We start from the raw sequence: 24,101 nt of genomic DNA on the forward strand, positions 1-24,101 counted from the left end.
AGGCAGGGTATCTAAATACAGCCTATAAAACTCTAATCATTTGTATCGAAGTTTATTTTATGATTGCTGTATGTTCACACACACATACTTTATTCCCTCTTTCATTTTTTCAACCCTGTAGACAGGTAATAATGACTATTCAGTGCCACGGTTTGTTCTTAAACTTAAAAGTAAGCAGAAAGGACTAGCAGGACCTCAGCCACGTCAGGGATACTGCCAAAGCTACACCATGCAAAATAGAAGTTGTCTGAATCAAACAGCTCTGACAATGTTGAGGCATAACTTGTGTTTTACAGATAATGGGCACAAAAGAATTACACTCCATTTTCGTGGAGACTGGGTTTCAGGAATCAGCAGAGGTTCTAGCTGACTGAAGGGATGCCGCTTGGAGAGTTTCAAGCTTGCCTGACAGGGCACCTCAGCGTAAAGATACTGTCTAGGTACTGCTTCTTGGAGCATAAGCCCCCTGTGAGTGAGGCTCTCTTCATTGGTAAAGCACAAAGTGATGTGAAAGTTGGGTGCAGGAATAAAGCTGAGCCATTTTTCTAATTACTACATCCTGACGTCTTTGCTTCTCTTGGAGAAATGTCAATCACCTGGCAAGCTTTTAATCTTCAAGACCCTCTTAAGCAGAACAGAGAGAGTATAAATGAGGACTGGCCAAGCAGATCCTGGCACCACAGAATGAGATCCATCTACACTTTAACAGGGACAAAGCAGTCTTGTTTTGCTGGGTGTTCTGATTTTTGGATTCCAAAGGGATTTATGGATATGTTTTAAGGAGGAACTGCTTGATTCGTTCAGAGTTTTATTCAGAAGGAAGAAATTTGAAATGACCTTTGTTTATGGGAGGGGAGGGGAGGGGAGGGGAGAGTAATACTCTGTCTATTTTACTCTGCTAACGAAAGACGTCAATGTAATGAATCATGTAAAGGACTAGAAGTGAAGAAAATAATACAATATTGCAGCATTTTCTGGCTTTACTTTGCCTTGACTTGAAAGGGGTTTTGCTTATTTTGCAGAGACTGCATTAATATTTTTTTCCAGGCTAGCAATTCCCCACACACATACTCCACTACACCATCATGTTTCCTCTGCAGAGCACACCATCTTCTCTCCCACCTCCCCCCAGATGCCATTTTTTTAATTTTCTAAACTGTGATCATTCCTCACTATTAATTCATTAAAATGAATTAAAACCTGGGGGGGTTTCACTTAAATAAATATGGTACCTCCAGCAATATATACATATATGCATACACTTGTATATACATACACATATGAAAATCATTCTTCTTCAATTTCAGGCTATGTTTATCAATGTGAGGTGAGCTTGTGGGCATGCTGCAGTATATGGGCCAAAAGGTAGCTTTATGTTTTTTCCTATCCCACTTGGTATTTTGCAGACACAGGAGCTTTCCCGATGTCACGCACAGAGAGAGCAGGGAGGATTTGCAGGTAGCCTGAGCTCAGGCTAACCCTATCACACTGCGGACACCCTACATCTAGTGCAGGGTGAGTCAGGCAACACACGACGTTTTTTGCCCACTCCCTGACTCAATCTCAAAACATACAATATAGGCATAGCCTGCACGTCTCCAGAAATCAAGAATGTCCCTGTTTTAATGCCCTTAACAGCATTACAAAAACTATGGTGTTCTGGTTTTGCATACCCACAGCAAAACAATCATCTCAAGGAGCTGCCAGACAGCTTTGAGTGCCAAACTGATATAAATACCCCGGGGGGATGCAAATCCAGCTCTGTTATACAGAACTGTATAATGCTACTGTGTCCTTCATGAAAATATCCACTAAGTGTCCTTTTAACACATAAAGCTAGAGCCAGTCTGAGACTGAGCAGTCAAGCTCAGTAGCTGGCCAACTGAATTGTAACCAATATAAGCTACAAGGCTCAGAAAGGGAGGGAGCACCTCTGTTTTCCCTCTCATTTGCTGAATTACAGATGATCACTGGACTGTGGCAGGATACTGAGGGAGGAAAAGAACAACACACAGAGGAGCAGGTGAGGAGGTGCTGTAAGTGGCCATAATAGAGAGAATTCAAACGCGTCAGAGAGGTGGTGAAAGTCAGATAATGACTGGGAGATCTGGAAAGAGGAGATGAAAGGAGACTAAGCAAGAGGAAGAGGCATGAGAAAACAGTAAGGGAGAAAGTGAGAAAAATGAGAGAGACGTCTAAGGAATAGGAAATTTGAGGAAAAAGGCATATTTCTTCTTCCCCTCTTCCCTCTCCCCCCACACATCCCTTTAGTGCACTCCTCCCTGCTACCTGTGAATGCTGTAACTAAAGAAGGCTCCCTCCTAACACAAGATGCTGGGCTCCCCCTCTCCTACAGCAGGACAAAAAAGGCTGACTGCACATTTATAACATCTCATCCCAGACTTGCCTACAGTGTTGAACCACCCCCTCCTCTGGCAAATCTCATCCATGAGAGCGTAGGGTTTGCAGTCAGTAATGGTACATGTTGCAGGAACAGCCCAGAAGCCTTACGCAGGGAAGCCACTTTTACAAAGAGGTACTGATACAAAGCACTTGCAGATTTGCACATGCCTTATGGAAAAGGAACACAGATACAGTGACTCCCTTTCCATGGTAAATTATCATTAAAAATGTTCAACAGAATATAAAGAAAGAAAATTAATTTCTTGGCAAGTTTCTTACATTTTCAGGAAATGTAGCAGGCAGCTGAGCTTTTGTTCTAGCTTTTACTGTGGAGGAACTCTTTTACCCACTGATGAAAATGTTTGCATATCTTCCCACAGTGTTCTTATACCTGTAGATGCAGATTTCTTTCACACAGAATTGAATGGGTGGTTGCAACAAAATTAAGACTGGATAGGATAGGTGACCAGAAACTGGTCAAAAAGTAAGAACATACCAATGAAAGCACATTTAATAAAGATTCAGCTGTCTGAATACACAGTGCCGAAAATATCTTTATTGTCTTTTCAGGGAAATGAGCCATCTAATGAAACCTAATAGGATATTTCATTATTATCCTTCAGACATCCCGCAAAGAAAAGTTACTTAAATATATTATGCATCCATTTTATCTTTTTTTTTCAGTATCAAATAGCTGTAGCCAGCACATGTGTTTTTTACAGAACTAAAGGCAAAACATTAAGAATATTATTTATTTTTGGGGGGGGGGGGGAAGGTCCAAACAGCTGTCATCTTAAATTAGTCAAGAACTACTTTCTGGCTATTTCACCTTAAAAATGAGCCTCAATGATTTGACCAATCATCTTGAATATAGTAATTGTGGAGGACAAGAAACATGCTGTTACTAGATTCTTATATTAACAAAAAATGCCTCAATTTTACGCTACCCTTCTTTTTAGATCTCTGCAGCACATGACTGGATTGATATTGTTCTTTTAATAAATAATGTGTCTGTATCATTATCATTCTGGCCAGTGCCTTCAGAACATATCCAGGAGACAGAGGAAGTATGCAAATTCAAAACACAGATTATTAAAAAGACCAAACTAATGACTCACACTTTCATTATGCAAAGAAAATAATATTTGAAATACTGTCAAATTTGATAGTGGCAAAAATGAAGCACACTGCCCTGCATTTACAGGAGAATGATATTTTTAAAACATGCCAGTCAACTTTCTGATGTTGAATTGGTGCCTGAAGTGATCAGAACAGGAGGTTCCTCAAAGGTTTGAGCTATTCCAGGACAACATCATTGGTGAAAGTTTTTGACAGTATATTGCCTTTCCTTAGAAGTTTTGTTTATGTTCATAATAAAAAGGAACTCTAAAGACTTCTTTTTGTACTTTGGGTTTTTTGCTTTTCTTTTCAGTGAGCATTGACAGGCATGCCTGAGAGACTCCAGTCGGTTTCAAAGCTGGATATGGACTGGGATACAAGTAGAGGCAGCAGAAAAATGATAATGAAAGTGAACCATTCAGTATTCTGGTGACGCTGAAAAATTAGGACTGTTTACATAAGTCAGAACTTATTTGCATTTCCTGACATTTCTGGTCTCTTTTTCCCTCAATAGTGAGTTTATGTTATATAACAGATAGATTAATGAATAAAAAAGAAAAAAATAAACAAAGCATCCTGCCATCTCAGTTAGCGGTACCTGCAGTTTGGGCAAATCGCTTCCCTGCTCTTAACTCTGTTTCGAAAACAGATTCAGTGATATATGCATTCAGGACAAAGCTTTTAAAGAGCATCCAAAACTGAATGTTTAAATACTTGTTTGCACAGGTCCAGTGCATATTTTATACAGAGTATGGGCAGATTCAAATCTTGCATTTCTGAGTAAGCAGCATTCTTAAACTATTTGTGAGTGTACTTTCAGAAACCCTTCAGAACTTGTCCCCCTTGTCTTAACTAGCATTATGAAGAAGCTTTAATAGATGTAATAGGCACACAAATAGTAGTTTCTAAATGACTCAGTTTCACAGTAGGCAGAATATATTGTCAAATTATTCTCCCATTTAGATACTCCTTCTGATTTCAAAATGAAATAGAAGTTATCAGAGTTAGAATTATAGGTCTACTGACTACTGCTTTTAATTATTCTAAACATATCTGGAATTACTGTGTAGACTGATATTTATCAGTGCCAATACTTTCAATAGCAGGGAGGAGATCTCCTCCCCTGCCCAAGTCCCTGTTTTCCTGCAGGACAAGGGGAACAAATCACACGAACTCCCTCTAAGTGCACAAGTCACAGAGACAAAACGTCTTTCACCATATTATGGATAAGCTGAAATAGCTCTGCTGCCGATTCCTCCTCTCCATGACAGTAGAGAGGGAAGGTATTAAATATACTAGCAGTTTAGACAGCCCAGGAGGTATTCCAACCTACATGAGATGACGCTCAGCAGCACATCAAGCTTGCTTTACCTCCAGGCATAGGACCTAAGTGCTGCACTCACTGACTCTGCCCCAGACCCCGCAGGCATTTGCCCACCTGTTTCCTTGTAGCAGCACTTGTACCAGTGCTGCCCCTCGCCCTCACAGCCTCACTGAGCCTTGGAAGAGTCCAAACTTTTTTATTTTGGCATTTTAAAGCAAAAGAAGGCACAGGAAGAACTTGTAAAGAAATCCATTTTCACCACCATGCTGGCTGCAACTTAGGGCAACGGGAGCAGAGATTTTACCAAGCTTTCCTCTGCAGCATTGCAATGGAGAAAGTGCAACACCAGACTCGTGAAGTCAAATTAAACAAAGTACCATTAAAAACTTAGCTGCTGAGACAATATTAGATCAAAGCCGACCAAAGGAAAACACAGTCATGAAAGAAGTAATGGCATTAATTTAACTAAGTAATTCCTGAACGCTACAGCCTGAATAATAGGAAAAAATCTCCCTATAAAATCCTCTCTCCTATTTCATTGGCACTGTAACACACTGGAAGTTTGGCAGAAAACACAGTAAAGATACTGTAACTCTATTAATTAACAGGGCCTGTGTATACGGAAGACTATATATAAGCAAAAAGACTAATGGCACAACATGGAAATGGAAAACAGGTGGTTCTGAGATTACATGTATCCAGCTTTCATAAACTGCAATAGCATTAGCTATGAAGATGCAGAATGCAACTCACTGGACTGAAATGAGAACTCTGCTCTGATTTATATCTGCTCTAATTTGGGTCAGCAGGAAACTGGCTCCAGATTTCCCCTGAGCCATTGAGGGTAGGGCGCTGCTCACCTCCTCACCTCTGAACAACACTTGGACACATCTGAGGTGCTATGGCTGAACGCTTAAGATCAGCAGTGGAGATTTCATAAACAAACGTCAAAGTAAATATTTTACGAGGCATATGTAAGTACTTGTTAAGATTTATATCATATCTTCAGTGTCCTTGACATTTTACAACAGTGTTTATTTCCTTGCTTGCTAATTCACAGAATTGGATAATCTACAAGGAATTTACACATTAGAAATGAGCAAGATTCTTGGGCATAACTTCATAAATATGACTAGCACAACAACGTTCTAATATAAACATACACAATGCTAAGTAGGAATAAAGCATTTCCTAAGGGCAGAGGAGGTCCTGTATGCCACTGAATAAGCGTTGTGTGACAACCTGCAGGGAACTCAATGAAGGCAAAAGGACCCAGTTTGTCCTGTGAAGCAGCGCTCTGCGCTGCCTCTCCGGGGTTAATGCACAGAGGAAAAAGGCTGGGAATTAGGTCAGTGAATCAATGACCCTCCAGTTGTATCAGCCCAGCACTCTTGTCAGGGGAGGGGAGATAAAACAATTCCAAGGCTAAAATAGCTCTACGAAGAGAGTGGGATCTAGTCCACAAATGTGGACTCCTTTTTTTCCAATGAAGAAAAAACCCATGAGTAGTCTGTGTATTGTGACCATTTATAAAGTCCAACATGTGGCTTGTATTCACAGTTATTAGTGCTCACACGTAAGATTACAATGAAAATAAATCCCATTATAATGAATAATTCTATTTTCACCTAGTTACTAATGGGACATAAAAATCATTCTGAGACATCATTTCATAGAGACACCTAATGAAATAGTTTCCAACAAAAATCTGTAAAAATTAAACTGGGGGTTTAAAGATTCCTCTGTAATGCGAGGGAGTAGCTGTGAACAGTTTTGGAGAAGGCACACACTGTAACCAGATGCAGGCTTTTGTTACTCAGTTAAGGATGTCAGAGGTGTGTGCTTTTTTCCCTGACTCATCCTTTTCCCTAGTGGATATTCTGACCCTTAGTCCTGGCAAATCCAGCAGTACCAAAAAGTTCTCTCTGGTACCTCATTAATCACTCCCCTGCCATGTGCTATCTTACCTGCAGATGTAATTCTTCTTGCAGGATTCTTGTAAATTCAGGCAGTTTGGTTTCTCCCTGTCCTCATATGAACACACAGGAACAATAGTCTGCCGTCTCCTTTCTGTACAGGCTACGTCTCGACAGGAGCAGAAGAGCATCCCATAGCTGTGCTTTGGGGGAACTTTGTCAAAAAATAGCCGGAGGGCCTTATGACATTTCCGCTTGTTACAGATTTCATTAGACGTGCTGCTGGTGCAGGGGGTTATGTAAGCAGATCTGAACCTCTTGCAGGTATCATTTAGGTTACAAGCTTTTGCTGCATCCAAGCAATTGTTCCCCTTTGAAAGTACTGGCTCCACTAGAAAAAACAACACAACAGCAGTAAGAATTGCGTCACATTTATATTGTGTTTTGATGTTTGTGTTTATTTCACTGTTAATGAGATCCTGATTATATATTTGTTACATACAAAACTTTCAGTGCCAGAAACCGTGACCAGTCCTTATGTTTCTCGGGGTAATGGTTTAACGAGTGAAAAAGAGCACAGGCATGTGTTAAGGTCAGAATGCTGGCAAATAAATGACGATTACACAGGGCAGACTGTACTTCATCTTCTTTGTAGCAGACATGCAGGATGAATATTGGGTAAGACTTGGCCTCACAAAAAAGCTATTAAAACCGCTGGTAAATTGGAAGGGATACGTTTGACCCATCTGACGAAAACAGTGAGAAGGTGGGCTCCTAACTCCGGTTTTGTAAAGCTCTGACATTTTTTATTGTTTCCTTGAACAGTACATATGACGTTCAGCGTCTACACCAGGTAACAACATTTAAATGTAATTCATGTACTCTGCAGACTGTAAAAGCCACATGCCTGTTACTACAATTTTTGACATATAAAAACAGCCCACCCAGACAGAAAGGAAAGCAGGTGCAGCCCCGTGACTGTAAGCTCCCACAAGGCCTGTAAGCTCCATGCTTAGTTACAGACATTGTTATAAGATCTATAGATGCCACCTGAGCCCGGGAAGTTTTATGAAGTTTACAAGCTTTGAAAAAGCTGACGTATCTATCACAAGTGGCTGTGAAAGAAACATTTTAAAACAAGGAGTATGTCTCTCTCACACACGCACATGCACACGCTACAAGAAGTTACAGAAAAAATTAAACTCAGATAAAAGTTAAGACTATAATTACACATTTAATTTTGCAATACGTTATCCAGATATTAAAACCCAATATATGCTTTCCTTGAAAATGAAGGCAACTGGCATTAGAATGCAAAATTCAATTAAGAATAATCGTAATGCTGCTTTGGATATTAGGAATGCCAACATCACAGATACGAGAAAATACATTAACTTCCCACTGTTACAGAATTTGCAAGTTGAACAAAACATTTTGCGAATATCTAAAACTCTGCAGCAACCTCCTACAGGGGATGGCCAAAGATAAACATCTCAAACAATCTAAAAAGCTCTTAAGTTCCTCTTAAAAAAAGATTTTTCTTCTAGATCTTCCACCTTTTCCCAAAAACTCAGCCCAAGGCCCTTCTACAACTCAGTGCCACTCCTCTCCATTCTCCTACTACTCTGCCTCCCATTCCCAGATCAGGACATCAACCTTTTCTCTTTTTCCACGGCAGTAAAAGATGATGTAGCTTGGCTGACATGGTGCACCAAGGTACTGCATTTGCTTGAACTGACTGTGCCCGAGACAGTCCTTGGATGCTAGCACACACTTCACCTTATACAAATATATCACCTGCTACTATCCCATGTATCTTACATATCCAGAAATAATGCAATGCATAAGTTGCATTAGGTTTTTCATGCTAGCGATATGCTGTAACTACATTCAGTGGGTTCATACATTTAACCTTTGTCCATTTAACATTCATACTCCAAGCCCTTCCCAATCCCAGTTTCATGCACAATAAACTGCAAATTTTTGCTTCTTATCTTCACAAATTACAAAATTATAAACATGCAACATTTGACTATAAATTAACAGAGCCAAGCATTTCTTATAATAGCAGCCTACCGCAGTTTAAGCAACACCAGATGCAGAAGAGATGAGATATCCAAAATACAACCCTCTCATAAAATTGTAACATTTTTATATAAAATGTTGTATTACATTAGCATACAACTATAATCTTAACTATGAACTCTCAAGGTTTTTTTTATACAGTATATAGAATTATATGTTTAGTACAAATATAATTACTATGTAATCTGCAGGGCATATAATTATGCAATATATGAATAGTACATGCTAATTACTATGTGATTGCAGAGTAATTATATGGTTATTTGTGCCTGGGAGTCAACTGCTGAATTCCACTCTTTAAAACAAGATTCCATGGAAGAGCTCTGAATGGCGCATTTCAATACGAACAGACATGAGCTTACTGTATGATGTATTATGAAGCATTCTTTAAAAGAAAACCCAAGATGTAATAAAGCACCTCTTTGCTGATAATCATATACATGTTTTCCATTAAGGGTCCAAAATATAGTAAGTTCTGATATAGAATTAAAAAGCACTGTGAATATGAACACCTCAAAAATCAAAAGGGACAGGTTAATCAATCTTCTTTAAAAATAGAGCACAAGACAATTCACTGACCACACAAACAGCAGTGAAAGTTACTTTGGATGAAAGTTGAATTAGGTGCAAATTTTTCATAAACAACAGTTATACTCATTCATATCTTTCATACAATTTACATCTACCCAAGACTCGCACTCCTCTACATGTCAACTCTGAACATGGACCAGGTCTTTTGGTGTTTGGTTTGGTTTTTTTTCCCTAGAACTACCCCTGGCTGTAACTTGCCACTTGCCTTTTCTATTTTGATACATATGTCTCTAGCTATTGTTTCTGGCATATTTATCATCACATTATACAAATTACTTCTACCTTTTAAAACCAAGACTAACATACAGCACGTGAGAGATATGCATCAACTGCATTTGAATTAAACAAGACTGTCTAAACCAACCCTTCTCATTAATGCCAGCTTCTCCCAAGCTTTTAAATCATGTTTTAATGCAAAATTTACAATCCAGAACACACTTTATGCTTTATTTGTATTGCAAAAGTACAATATAATTATTCCTAAGTCCTGTGGTAACTACAAACAGTTAACAAGACAGAGTGTTTCTGAGGATTACTTACGCAGCAGTAATACGTAAGGTCAAAATTTCACTCAGCTTCTGTTCTGTAAAGCTTAAATTATTAAGACAGGCAGGAGTTTGGCTCTTACTAGGTACTGACTACATTAAGAGCAAATGGATCTAATCCAGAGCTACTTTTCCTGCCAGCATCCTTTGGGAAAGGTCTGTGTAAGGAGATCCTTTTTCAGTTCCCCCCTCTCTTGGGGCACTTCGATGTGGATTGAGGGTGGTCAGAGCAGCAGCTTGGGACAAGTAACGATTCCTTCCCACTACCATTTCCCCACCCAGAGCTTCCTCTCTCCCAAGTCCGCTTTGCCTTGGGCCCATTCTGGAAATCTCTGCCAAACCATGCAGCTCTCCGCTCCTGCCAAATCACTGCAGACTCCGAGGTAAATTACTTCCAGCAGGTGATAAGCGATGCCTCACGCCTGTGTGCGAGGCACTGGTTCCCACCCACGGCAAGGGGCCCAGCAGAGCAGATCTGCAAACACCAGGATGCTGCCTCCCAGCAGAAGTCACCAGCAGCTGCGAGCTGCTTCGCCGCCCTGCGTGCTACCCTGATGCAGTGCAGGCAGAGTCACGGCAGAACGCAGCCAGAGCCAGGAGCTGCTGCCTTGGTGGGAAAGCAGCAGCTCCCAACAGCCATAGAGTTAGGATGCCTAAAAACGTCCTCCTATCAGGCAGTTTGCTGTACACTATGTGCAAAAACTCTGGGGTAGCAATAATTGGCTTACTTGTACTAACTTACTTCTACATGGGTCACCGGCTCACAGCTCTTCTACTGCACATGTAACACGTGCATGCAAGGTGAGATGTTTTTCTGATAAATTTTACTGATGAAAAAAGAGGCCTTGTATTATAGTGTAAAGTGTTATCACGTTGATATTTGTTCTCTCCTGAACGCCCCCTACCCTGGCCCAACATTGTTACAGCTGCAACAGTTCTGGACTCAAGCTCCCATACGACAGCAGAAAGAAGCCGGCCAAATGCTCCAGTCTTTTATCCAGAGATATTCCTAAAGTTTTAATAGGGCTTCCTCTGCCCTGTGTGATCTTCTTTATGCTTCACCCTCTTTCACAGTCTCTTCACCTTAATCTTTCATCTTTCTTGCATTTCCATTTCCATTTCATTTCTGCACCTACGGAGCCTTTGGCTGTCTCCTCAACTCCTGTTAACTCCACAGTGCACAAGAAGGGATTCTCAGCGGATATTGGTAGCTTCTTATTCGTGTTCCTACTAGATGGAAGGAGTGAAAGGGCTATTACTTGTTCTATAAGATTCTTATTAAACAGCAAAATGGACACGTAGTTTTCAATTTCCTTACAGTACATAAAAAGCAATTTACTGAGGTTGCCATTAAAATTACAATTACTATTTGCAAGTAATTAGCATTTTTTCTAGCGTCTTTAGTGAAGGGAATGCTGTAAAGAGAGCAGTAAATGTTAATGTGATGGAAGGCAAAATTACGAAGTGATAGAGGTGACCACACGGGTATGGGCCTTCTTCAATGCAGGTGCAGAATATGGCATATAGGAACAAAAAAACGACCAGAATAAAGAGGAGAACCACAATCCCACTTTAACAGAAGTGCTGCTATGGGGTTCACCAAAATACTTCTGCTTTGTAAGAAGAACAGTTTAAAAAAATAAGGAAAGCATGGGAAATATTGTCATCTGCATCTTAATGGATTCAAATAAACTACCATTTTCCTGGACAAATTATTTCTAATCCCAAATGGCAGAGAAAAAACAAGTCATCCCTGAGAAATCACGAGACTGATGCATATACATGTTCATGTCATCCTGAGGTTCTACATGTCTTCTACTCAGCCTTTAGAGAAGTCAGGCATACTTCAAACCTTTTCCATAATCATGATAAGCAGGTGCTTTACTTTTTTAAATTAAAGCTAATACATTATCAGCTATACCCAGGGCTTTCAGAGTACTACCAAATACAACAATAGGCATGTTGAAATTACAATAGATGGCAGCAGTAGGTACACCAGGTGACAAGGATGTTGAGACTGACTCCTGTGTGCAGAAGAGCACACCCAGGGCTAGAGCAACAAAAGGACCTAAACCAAAACTGCCTAAACTGAGACTTTAGGTTCCTGAGACCAAAGCTGGAACGTTTTACATTCCTGGTCAGTCTTCCCCAGTCCTGGGCATGCAAGTCTTTGATAATGCAAATTCCACAGGTCCCTAGAATTCTTTTCTGAATACACCTATAAATCCACCTGAGGAGGTAACGACTATCTCCTGTCCAAGCCCTGTAGAGATCAAAAATATTTACATTGCTTAGTGTGAATCAACAGACATGATTTGGAAGTGTTCATCACTACCATGTTCTGCACAACTGCCATGCCCAAAGTCTTTTTCAAAACACCCTGGCCTTTATTTTTATGAGACTCCACTGATGAATCATCAGTCGGGATCTAGGACACTTTGGTTCTTATCTGATCTGGACTCTCAGAACTGCCATTCTCATTTCCCAGAAGGGTTCTCAAACATCTCACTGTAGGGTGTTCTCAAGAAAGTGCACGGGAAATAGTGCATATTACAAAACACGAGAGAGCATGATGTTTCAGCCCAAGGATGAGAGCTCTCCCTGGGAGGCAGACTGCTGGGTTCTGGCCTGCACCCAGGAAAGACAGTTATTTCTCTTACAAGAACAATGACTGGAAACCAGGATTCCCTTCCTGAAGATGACTCCCTTAACTGTAAGTCTACAGAGGCATGATCCCACGTGTGCTCTCTTCTTCGAATCCCTTCTAAAAAAATATAATGCTTTTGATACCACAGCTCCTCCCCTTCCTTCCAGACCAACCTACTGCCTAATCCATAGGGTAGTCTCCCAGGCTTTGTGAAAACCCGTAGAGAAGAGCACAGAGCACAGGCATCCCACTTCCTCAAAGACTATTCTGATCACTAACTTAATGACTAAAGCACCATAACATCTTCTGCTAGGTGCCCATTAAAAGAAGAGTGGCTTTCTACTACCAGGAGCGTACACCGATTGCTGTGTGGACAGATGCACCTGCCTGAGGCTGTGAATCTGGCTCCTCAGGTTCAAAGTCTTCCAACAAATCTACTTCTGTATTTCTTATTGTCCATCTAGAGATTTATTGTGCAGGGTTTCTTGGTGGTTGTTTGGGGTTGGTTTTTTTGGTTTGGTTTTGGTTTTTTACACAGTATTCCCTGTGCACTTTATAAGGATACTGGGCGTCTTTAGATATCACCTGGAAGCAGGAGCTCCTGACGTTACATGCCTGAATCTATCTCTTGGTCTGTTTCTGGATGCTTAATTCTATTAAGAGGGCCACATGCCCTACGTGCTGCATTTTGCATTGCCCAAGTTCACCACTGGATCTGGCCTCCAATACTTAGCAGGACTCTTGTCTCCATTTAGAGTTAGATCCTGATACCTTTAGTTGACCATTTCCTGGTGCATTTAATAGACATTACAGATAAAGGCTGTAAGAGAAAACTCCTATGCTGGGTATTTGTTGATGAAAAAGGGGAGAAATGGTGTGTCAAGATTTGGTACTTTCAGTCTTTTCTGGGGAGGAATGGGGAAAGGCTGAGCAGAAAAAACAGGTGGCTGAGCCCTGTGGGTTGGCTTAGGGACATCTGCTCAACTTACAGCTTATGTAAGAGGAGTCTTGCAACCCTACAGTGAACTGGTTTAAATTCTTGTTCCACGAGGGCAGCAAGGGAGAGGAAACCCGGCTCCCCAGTGTTAACAACATTGTGATCTGCTGCTGAAATTCTTTCTGTCTTCACTCACACAAATATCCTGATCTATCACCTTTCATTTCTGCTACAAATCTAATGAAAGTTACGCCAGGGTTCCTCATTTTCCATGTGGCACTGAGGATGACAGTTTTGCATTATATTCACGCCAGCATAGTTAAATCCATTTTATTCACTAGAGTTATTCCGAATTTTCAATAATCTAAGTTCAAGAATTTGGTCCTTTAATGCTACTTTTACTTCTTCTGTCCAAGGTATCTCACGTAGGAGGCAGAAATGTATGAATAATATCTAAACAAAGACACTTCCAATTGTTGCAAACTGATCCAGTCACTGTTTCTCACATTACTGCACCGATTATTTCAGTTCTACCCTAAAGAGTTTTAGGGTGTAGAGGTCATTTTAACGTATCTACACTGCACTAGCATTAGGGATGGATTATGCATGACTGGGACCATATACAGAATATATTTTTTTCTGAGGGAGTAATCTCAGTCATTCCATATACAATTCATGCTCTGTACTGAGTCAGAGGCTGGTTTTGTGGCTGTACTGAGTCAGAGGCCACGGCTTCAGCTGAGTTCTTCTAATTAATTTTCCGTTAAAAAATTCAAAGTGAAAATGCATTACTGCATATGCTCTCATGCTATACAGTTCAGTATTTTATTATTAGCTAAATACTAAGTCAACAGAATTGAGAAGGAACTAGCACACACGGAAATACAGAATAAACCTGTGAAAATATTCAAACCTACATGGTTGCCATGAGAAGTGATTTACTGCATGCAAGTTCTCAAGACACAGTGAGGGACTGTTTACCAAAGTCATGCCAATTTACAGGGCAACTTTCAGCATTTCTTTTTATTACTGCAGAATTGAATTCACAACCTGTTTCCTCTTTTCCTCAGACTTGATTAATTACCGTGTTAACATAACTACTGTTCTCCTGCTTATAATGGGCTCCCTCTAAAGTGCTGCCCCAGCAAAATAAACCAAGAGAAAGCTTCTAGCTCTTTGCTCTAGCATTGCAATGCTTTCGAATCTCACTATTTTTCAAATTTATGTTCCATTCCAATAAAGCTTGTGTGAATATTATAGCCAATCAGATAATACAAGGTTATGACCCTTGTAATTGATCCTTCAAGGTTCTTTTTGCCTTTTTCCAGTTGACGTGGTAAAAATTACATTTAGATGTGCTTGTTGACACTTGAGAATTCACTTTGTTGGTCATATACACTGTTTCAGAGAGATCACGTTACATAATGATGTATTTCTAGTGCTGTATTTCTTCTATACCTACAACCCCATTAAGCTGTAAGCAAACCTCCCATGGGGCTGTAAGACTACAAGTATCAAGGGGGCAATGCTCCCATACTGATCAGAGGGAGCATAGCTGGAGAAAGTATTTTGTGAGGATACAGGGTTAAACATTAGCTAATATTTTAAAATATTTTCAAATAAATAAAAGCAGCTTAAAATAAAAAGTTAAATTTCCATTTGTAGAAAAATACACATTTTAATGAACATAGACCATGTATGCTGGCACTAGAAATCAGTTATCTGTAGCAACGGTTTCTGTATCACATGACCACTGGAATAAAGTGATTAATTGGACTGTCTCAGTAAATGCGATCACTACACTTTTAATTAACCTCTTCAACCTCTTGTACCTTTTAGTTTTGTTATACATTACATTTTTGGAGTTTTCCAGTTATTATGCTTGACTAAGCTTAAAACAATGCAGAGTTGTGTTAGAAAGATAAGAAAAACAATTCAAACAACTCTTACTGTTCCTAATAAGAAAACACCGCTGATACTGTCATCATAAGGGTAGCTATAAATCAGGTGGAGGACAGACATTCTGAACTCTGTGGCTACGTTCCCACCTAATTTTTGTTTTGGCAGCACGCTGTTATTTAATGGCTACCAGGAAACCAGCTTTTGAAAATTCTTTCTCAACCTAGTTATAATTACTCCATATAAATCATACAATGATCAATTATAATAATCTTAGCTTCATACATTATTTAAACTTAGCATTTGAATCTACACAGCAGGAGTGCAGGAAATTCCAGAGTCCTCTCTCTGCTCACTAACAACTGCTTTATTCCTGAAGTCATGCCAGTTACAGAAAAGAAGGGGCCAGATACGCTCTTAGCTATGACAACGAAACCTGAAATAACCACAGATTTCGGACGAGGAAAGGTTTTTGGCCCTGAATATGGTATTTTTTCTAACCACACTAGCTTCCTGTTGTTGAAGCTAAATTCAACATGAGGTTTTGCTTTCTTTACATTGGTGCACCAAAGTCAGAGGAGTTCTTCTACAATTACATACACTGAGAACACAGTATATTCTTACTTTAAAATGGCTTAGGTCTTTCCCATATATATGCACACAGACCAGACACATTTGTATACACACGTATATGTACATAGAATGTTTCAATACTATTTGACTGCATGTCTCATTTCACAAGAAAGCTACTTATATAATTACTAATAAGTATGAGAAGTAATCCAAGTGTTTTTGTTTAACTTAAGGCTGATTCTAACATACCTGGACTCAGTGTGATTTGAATGCTACATCTGATGGAAGGAGGAAAGACACTAAAATGAAACAAACTTTCACAAAGGCTCAAGCAAAACATCCAAATATTTTTCAGAAAAACTTTATAACTGGATTTCAAATTAGTAACAAGGATTTTTAGAGCATTTTAATAAACTAACTACATATTTTTGACTATGTAAAATATTAAGCTTATGATTATTACTTTTTTGTACCTTGTCCTATTTCAGTCTCAGCCATAATATATGCTATAAAACGTAAACATAGGGTCTGGTTTGAGGTTTAATATTTAGAAATTTTCCAACACATATTTTAGTGTTTCAACTACATGCCAAGAATTGCTTTGTCAATAAAGCTGTATTTTCTGTTTTACTTTTTTCATTTCATCAAACAATAAAGCTGTTAAAATGTGGGAAGTGAACACGTAAAAAGTGTTAGGATTTATTAAAAAAAAATAAAGTGGTGCTTTTGCACATACAGAACCACACTTTTTCTCAACATCAAAAGAAAGTAATAGGTGAACCAAAGGGAAAGAGGTCAACGGTGAGAAGTCTGTCACAACAGGAAAAGGGCTGAGAAAGCCCTCAACTTAGACTATAGACTATAAATGTAGATACAAATGGGCACAACTCCAACACCAGGAACAAAAATATAAATCCATATGTCCAAATTTGGGCATCATATGAAATTTGTCCATGGACAAAGCACAAGTAGAAGCTCAGCAAATGATGCATAAGTAAAAATTAACTGGTAGGATTTTCAATTTTTTTTTTAAATAAGAGGCAAATACGACCCACAGCAACTCTTTTCAGGAGATATAAAAACTCTTCCTCAAAAGTCTAACTGGGAACGCCATTTAGCTCATCGTATGGATAAATGCACAGTGGAGGAACCAAGGAACTTCTCTGTGCTCCTCAGCTGGGCAGACTTTGGTCTGCCCAAAGCCCTAAAAAACCTGCAGCATTTAGATTCAAGCAAAGAAAGGAGACGTCAAGGAAGGAGCTTGTCAGAGCAGGAAGGAAATTCTAGAAAGACAAGACCTCATACATGATAAAGCTGGCATTCATATTTGATCTTAGAATCGCAAGGTTAGAAAGGATTTCATAAAATAATCCATCCTCCTGCCCAACAGAAAGACCAGCTATAGCCAGAACAAACCCTGACTGATGCTGTCTTAGACATACCCAAGTCCATAGAACCAGAGGGGATGCATGCAAAAGTGCTGAGGGATCTGGCCTATGTCACTGTGAGGCTGATCTCCTTTTCATAGGTCTTGGTGATCAGGGGAACTTCCTGATGACTGGAGTAAAGCAAATCATAGAATCATAGAATCATAGAATCATTGAGGTTGGAAAAGACCTCTAAGATCATCGAGTCCAACTGTCAACCCAACACCACCATGTCCACTAAACCATGTCCCTAAGCGCCTCATCTACACGTCTTTTAAATACCTCCAGGGATGGGGACTCAACCACTTCCCTGGGCAGCCTGTTCCAATGTTTCACCACTCTTTCAGTAAAGACATTTTTCCTTACATCCAATCTAAACCTCCCCTGGCGCAACTTGAGGCCATTTCCTCTCGTCCTATCGCTCGTTACTTGGGAGAAGAGACCGACACCCACCTTGCTACAACCTCCTTTCAGGTAGTTGTAGAGAGCAATGAGGTCTCCCCTCAGCCTCCTTTTCTCCAGGCTAAACAACCCCAGTTCCCTCAGCCGCTCCTCATCAGACTTGTTCTCCAGACCCCTCACCAGCCTCGTTGCCCTTCTCTGGACACGCTCCAGCACCTCAACGTCCTTCTTGTAGTGAGGGGCCCAAAACTGAACACAGTATTCGAGGTGCGGCCTCACCAGGGCCGAGTACAGGGGCACGATCACTCCCCTACTCCTGCTGGCCACACTATTTCTGATACAGACCAGGATGCCATTGGCCTTCTTGGCCGCCTGGGCACACTGCCGGCTCATGTTCAGCCAGCTGTCGACCAGCACCCCCAGGTCCTTCTCTGCTGGGCAGCTTTCCAGCCACTCTTCCCCAAGCCTGTAGCGCTGCATGGGGTTGTTGTGGCCGAAATGCAGGACCCGGCACTTGGCCTTGTTGAACCTCATACAATTGGCCTGGGCCCATCGATCCAGCCTGTCCAGGTCCCTCTGCAGAGCCTTCCTACCCTCGAGCAGATCAACACTCCCACCCAACTTGGTGTCGTCTGCAAACTTACTGAGGGTGCACTCAATCCCCTCATCCAGATCATCGATAAAGATATTAAACAAGACCGGCCCCAGTACTGAGCCCTGGGGAACACCGCTCGTGACCGGCCGCCAACTGGATGTAACTCCATTCACCACAACTCTCTGGGCCCGGCCGTGCAGCCAGTTTTTGACCCAGCGCAGAGTACATCTGTCTAAGCCGTGAGCCACCAGCTTCTCTAGGAGAATGCTGTGGGAGACGGTGTCAAAGGCCTTGCTGAAGTCCAGGTAGACCACATCCACAGCCTTTCCCTCATCCACTAGGCGGGTCACCTGGTCATAGAAGGAGATCAGGTTGGTCAAGCAGGACCTGCCTCTCATGAATCCGTGCTGGCTAGGCCAGATCCCCTGGTTGTCCCGCTCATGCCTTGTGAGCGCCCTCAAGATGAACCGCTCCATAATCTTCCCCAGCACCGAGGTCAGGCTGACAGGCCTGTAGTTCCCCGGATCCTCCTTCCGGCCCTTCTTGTAGATGGGCGTCACATTGGCAAGCCTCCAGTCGTCCGGGACCTCCCCCGTTAGCCAGGACTGCTGATAAATGATGGAGAGTGGCTTGGCGAGCACCTCCGCCAGCTCCCTCAGCACTCTCGGGTGGATCCCATCCGGCCCCATAGACTTGTGAGCGTCCAGGTGGCGTAGCAGGTCATTGACTGCTTCCTCTTGGATTACGGGGGGTTCATCCTGCTCGCCGTCCCTGTCTTCCAGCTCGGGGGGCCGAGTACCCTGAGGATAACTGGTCTGCCTGTTAAAGACTGAGGCAAAGAAGGCATTGAGTACCTCAGCCTTTTCCTCATCCTCAGTGACAATGTTCCCCCCTGCATCCAATAAAGGATGGAGATTCTCCTTGGCTCTCTTCTTGTCATTAATATATTTGTAAAAACTTTTTTTGTTGTCTTTAACGACAGCGGCCAGATTGCGTTCTAGCTGGGCTTTTGCCTTTCTCATTTCTTCTCTGCACGACCTAACGAGATCCCTGTACTCTTCTTGAGTCGCCTGCCCCTTCTTCCACAAGCGGTAAACTCTCCTTTTTTTCCTGAGTCCCAGCAAGAGCTCCCCGTTCAGCCAGGCCGGTCGTCTTCCCCGCCCGTTCTTCTTACGGCGTACAGGGACAGCCTGCTCCTGCGCCTTTAAGACTTCCTTCTTGAAGATCGTCCAGCCTTCCTGGGCCCCTTTGCCCTTCAGGACCGTCTCCCAAGGGACTCTCTCAACCAACGTCCTGAACAGGCCAAAGTCCGTCCTCCGGAAGTCCATGGTTGCGGTCTTGCTGCCCCCCCTCCTTACTTCACCAAGAATCGAGAATTCTATCATTTCATGGTCGCTAAGCCCAAGACGGCCTCCGACCACCACATCTCCCGCCAGTCCTTCTCTGTTAGTAAACAGCAGGTCGAGCGAGGCACCTCCCCTGGTAGGCTCACTTACCAGCTGTGTCAGGAAGTTGTCTTCCACACACTCCAGGAACCTCCTAGACTGCTTCCTCTCTGCCGTGTTGTATTTCCAGCAGACGTCCGGGAAGTTGAAGTCCCCCACGAGAACAAGGGCTAGCGATTGAGAGACTTCTGCCAGCCGCTTGCAGAACGCTTCATCCGCCCCTTCATCCTGGTTGGGTGGTCTATAACAGACTCCCAGCAGGATATCTGCCTCGTTGGCCTTCCCCCTCATCCTTACCCATAGACACTCAACCGTACCATCATCACAATCGTTGAGCTCTATACAATCGAAACACTCCCTAACATACAGGGCCACCCCACCGCCTCTCCTTCCTCGCCTGTCCCTTCTGAAGAGTCTATAGCCATCCATTGCAGCACTCCAGTCATGAGAGTCACCCCACCATGTTTCTGTGATGGCGACTAAGTCATATCTCTCCCGCTGCACAATGGCTTCCAGCTCCTCCTGCTTGCCGCCCATGCTGCGTGCATTGGTGTAGATGCACTTGAGCTGGGCTATCGATTTCGCCCCCATGTCACAAATATCTTCAAGAAGGGCAAACAAAAGGATACAGGGAATAACAGGTGGGTCAGCCTAGCCTCAGTTGCAGGGATGATTATTGAGCAAGCCCTCCTTGAAGCCATATCCATGCACATAAAGGACAAGAAGGTGATGAAAAACAGTCAGCATGGATTTACCAAGTTCAAATCAGGCCTGACTGCGTTCTACATTGAGATGACTGGTTCAGTGGACAGAGGGAGAGCACAGTGTCAATTTACATTGACTTTAGCAAGCCTTTTGATACAGTCTCCCATATTAATCCTTGCAGCCAAATTGGAAAAACAGAGTTTGGATAGGAGGACTACAGGGTGGAAACTGGCCCTGCTTTGAGTGGGACCTCGATGACCTCCAAAGGTCTCTTCCCACCTTAATTATCTCCCTAATCTATGCTCTAACCTGTTTTTCAATAACTCCACAGCCTTTCCAAATAGCTATCCAGTATTCCCTATGCATCCCATTAAATTTTTTCCTGGTAGCTAATCTAATTATCACTTCCTGCAACATAATTCCCCTGTTTTCCTTACTAACTTCACTCCTTTCCTCTTAGCAATGGCTTTTTAAATTCTTGAAGACTGTCATTCTCCCATCACTCCACTCTTCTTTTAAGCCAATCCTCCCCAATCTACTAATTCCTTCTTTATAATGTAAGTCATGTTTTCTAGATATCTAAACTTACTCTATTTTATTCTCAGATTTGAAAAAAAATGCAGATTACCAAAAAATCCATTGACCAAGAGTTACTGTACAAGTTGTACTCAGGAGATCTCTACGGACAGACAAAACCTGTTAATTCAAGAGTTGCTGAAGCATAGCTTACTCCAGCCTCAAGCAATACCAGTGTAGGTAGGGATGGTTTACACTCATTGACTGTCTACTGCAAGAGTATATATTAGCTTATCTATGACAGCAGCTTGCTCCTGATGGCTATAACCTGAAAAAAGAGTCAACGTATATAAAACCTAAGTAGAAAAATTATCCTGCTTATTCTGCGGTATTACTCTTTTGGAAGGAAAATCAAGAGAGGACAGAGGGCTGGAGAAGTGATTGTGAATCGAGTCTGACAACAGCAGCTGATGGGATAAATCAGGAGACATGTCAAAGCATAGAGTGCGGAAAGATACCCTCTCCAGCATAACAAGAGAAAAGGTCTACCTTCTCTAAGGCTCTCCTGCAACTCCTATCAGGTAGACACAGATGTCTCTGTGGTCATGACAAAAGTACATTAGCACAAGTAAAAGAAAAGGCTAAAATCATAGTGAAAGCAGCAGTAACAGAAACGGGGCAGATGCTCAATTAGTGACAGCAGCAGTAGGGGTGGGGCGAAGGTTGCCATCATGGCAGCAGAGAGAGCAATAGAGTTGGAGAACAGCAAAAGTCACAGCAGCTGTGGAGGCACTGAATCATCCCCCCTTTCCCTGCTGCTAGTGAAAACCATTTGGGGCAGTTATCTGGCCTATCTACCAAACAATATGAGCCTCATTTCATTAATCCACCACCAGCTGCTTTTCTTTTCTCTATCAGTTGGTCCCAATGCAATCCTGTTGAATACAAACAAATTCACCATAATGTGAACAGGGTAACACTGGTAACTCTTGTCTGTTCATGGATTTGCTGTGGATCAGCTTCAGGAAGCTTATGTGAGCTGCAGTCACTGTGTTGCTGCTGACTTCATCTTAAGTCTCATTGCTGAGACTTCAAAGGCCAATGATCAAGGAGATTTGTGGATTGAGGCAGGTGCGATTAATGGAACAAGGGAAATAAGATACTTTGGAAATAAGTAACTTAAATGATACTGACTTAGAGATTTAATAATGATTATGATGGTCACATTCCTACTGCGTGTCCAGAAGACAAAGTAGTACAAAATGAAGGTAAGGCAGCTGTGTTCGTGCAACTGGGGGTTTATTAACTTGAGATCATTATGTTATTTAATAAACTAGACCACACTAATAATTAGACCACTGCCTACTATCTACTCTAAATTACCTTTCACTTCCACTTATGCCATGTACAACACATGGCAATAGACAGAAAGCTTCTTCCTGTTTTGTCTTCAGTGTTTTGGTCTTTCCCCTTTTCTCCGCTGATCTCTCTCCCTGAGCTAGTCTGGTTTACCTTTACTTCTCTCTTATAAATGTCCAACTTCTCTTCTTTTCCAAATGTAAAAATGTAGTTCTTCCTGAAAAAAGGCAAGCAGGAAATCAAATTATTTTGACTTCATTGTTAACTACCTAGCACTCGTGCCTCTTTTTTGAGGTGCTGCCCCCATGCCTCAGCTGTCTGTTATTTAGTGTCCAGTCTGAAGCCCACCAAACACAGTATTTTGACTTCCATTTGCTTCAATAAACTCTGGATCCAGGTTTTATGCCCTAATTCAGCCTGTGCTTTAAGCCCATTTAAACCCATTTAAACCCAATTAACTAAGCATTTGATTAACTGCTATCAGGAACTGGGCATCAGCTTACACTCTCCTTGGCTCCATTTTTAACTCTAAAATACATATGGAATGCACGGGCTTTTATTTAGTGTACATGTTTACAAATATGTGAATGCACAAGTACATAGGAGTAAAGTAAAAACAACTGAAAGAGAGAAGTAATGTTATACTAAAATTAATTATTTCAATGTTCAAACACTAAAGTAAAATGAATGTCCTCCTAATTAGTGAAGAATGATCCTCACTAAGTAAAATGACAACACTATTTACATTTAAATAGTCTATTTTATTCAGAGTCACTTCACACACAGGCACACTACTGAATTGCAGCCAGTTCTGGAGTGGAGAATTATACTTATCCAGCACCAGTTACACTGTCCAAGAGGCACTGGAGGGACATAGATAAGAGATGAACTAAGAATGTATAATACTCCTGTAATCAAAACTATAACATTTACCCAAATTGCTATTATTATTTGTTTTCAACATAAACATTCCTGATCAGGTAACAAGTGTTACTGCTGCCAGGAATTCAGACCATGAGACTGACATCCCAACTCACATCCTGCTGGGACACTTGTGCAGTATTGTCCTGGTTTCGGCTGGGATAGAGCTAATTTTCATCCTAGTAGCTAGTATAGTGCTGTGTTTTGGATTTAGTATGAGAATAATGCAATAACACACTGATGTTTTAGTTGTTGCTAAGCAGTGTTTACACTAAGTCAAGGACTTTTCGGCTTCCCATGCTCTGCAAGCGAGGAGGGAGCATAGCCAGGACAGCTGACCCAAACTGGCCAAAGGGATATTCCATACCATGTGACGTCATGCTCAGTACATAAACTGGGGGGAGTTGGTCAGGGGACAGTGATTGCTGCTCAGGGACTGGCTGGGTGTTGGTCAGCAGGTGGTGAGCGGCTGCATCACTTGTTTTTCCTGGGTTTTGTTCCTCTCTCTCTGTTGTTGTTTTCCTTTTCATTACAATTTTTTTTATTATTACTATTTTATTTAAATTATTAAACTGTTCTTATCTCAACCCACGAGTTTTCTTACTTTTGCTCTTCCAATTCTCTCCCCCATTCCACCGGGGCAGGGAGGGTGAGCAAGCGGCTGTGTGGTGCTTGGTTGCCAGCTGGGGTTA

At 41.6% G+C, this 24,101-nt stretch overlaps 1 protein-coding gene across 1 annotated transcript in view; it reads right to left on the reverse strand.

The window, feature by feature from the left end:
- The window catches only part of GFRA1 (GDNF family receptor alpha 1), a 151,661-nt gene that overhangs the window by 48,858 nt on the left and 78,702 nt on the right, over positions 1 to 24,101 (reverse strand). The window contains exon 4 of the mRNA XM_076339092.1: positions 6,814 to 7,153. Within this exon, the coding sequence (XP_076195207.1) occupies positions 6,814 to 7,153 (340 nt within the window). The remainder of the gene's footprint in view (positions 1 to 6,813; positions 7,154 to 24,101) is intronic.

Source organism: Aptenodytes patagonicus, chromosome 5 (genome assembly GCF_965638725.1).
Source record: "Aptenodytes patagonicus chromosome 5, bAptPat1.pri.cur, whole genome shotgun sequence".
NCBI lineage: Eukaryota > Metazoa > Chordata > Aves > Sphenisciformes > Spheniscidae > Aptenodytes > Aptenodytes patagonicus.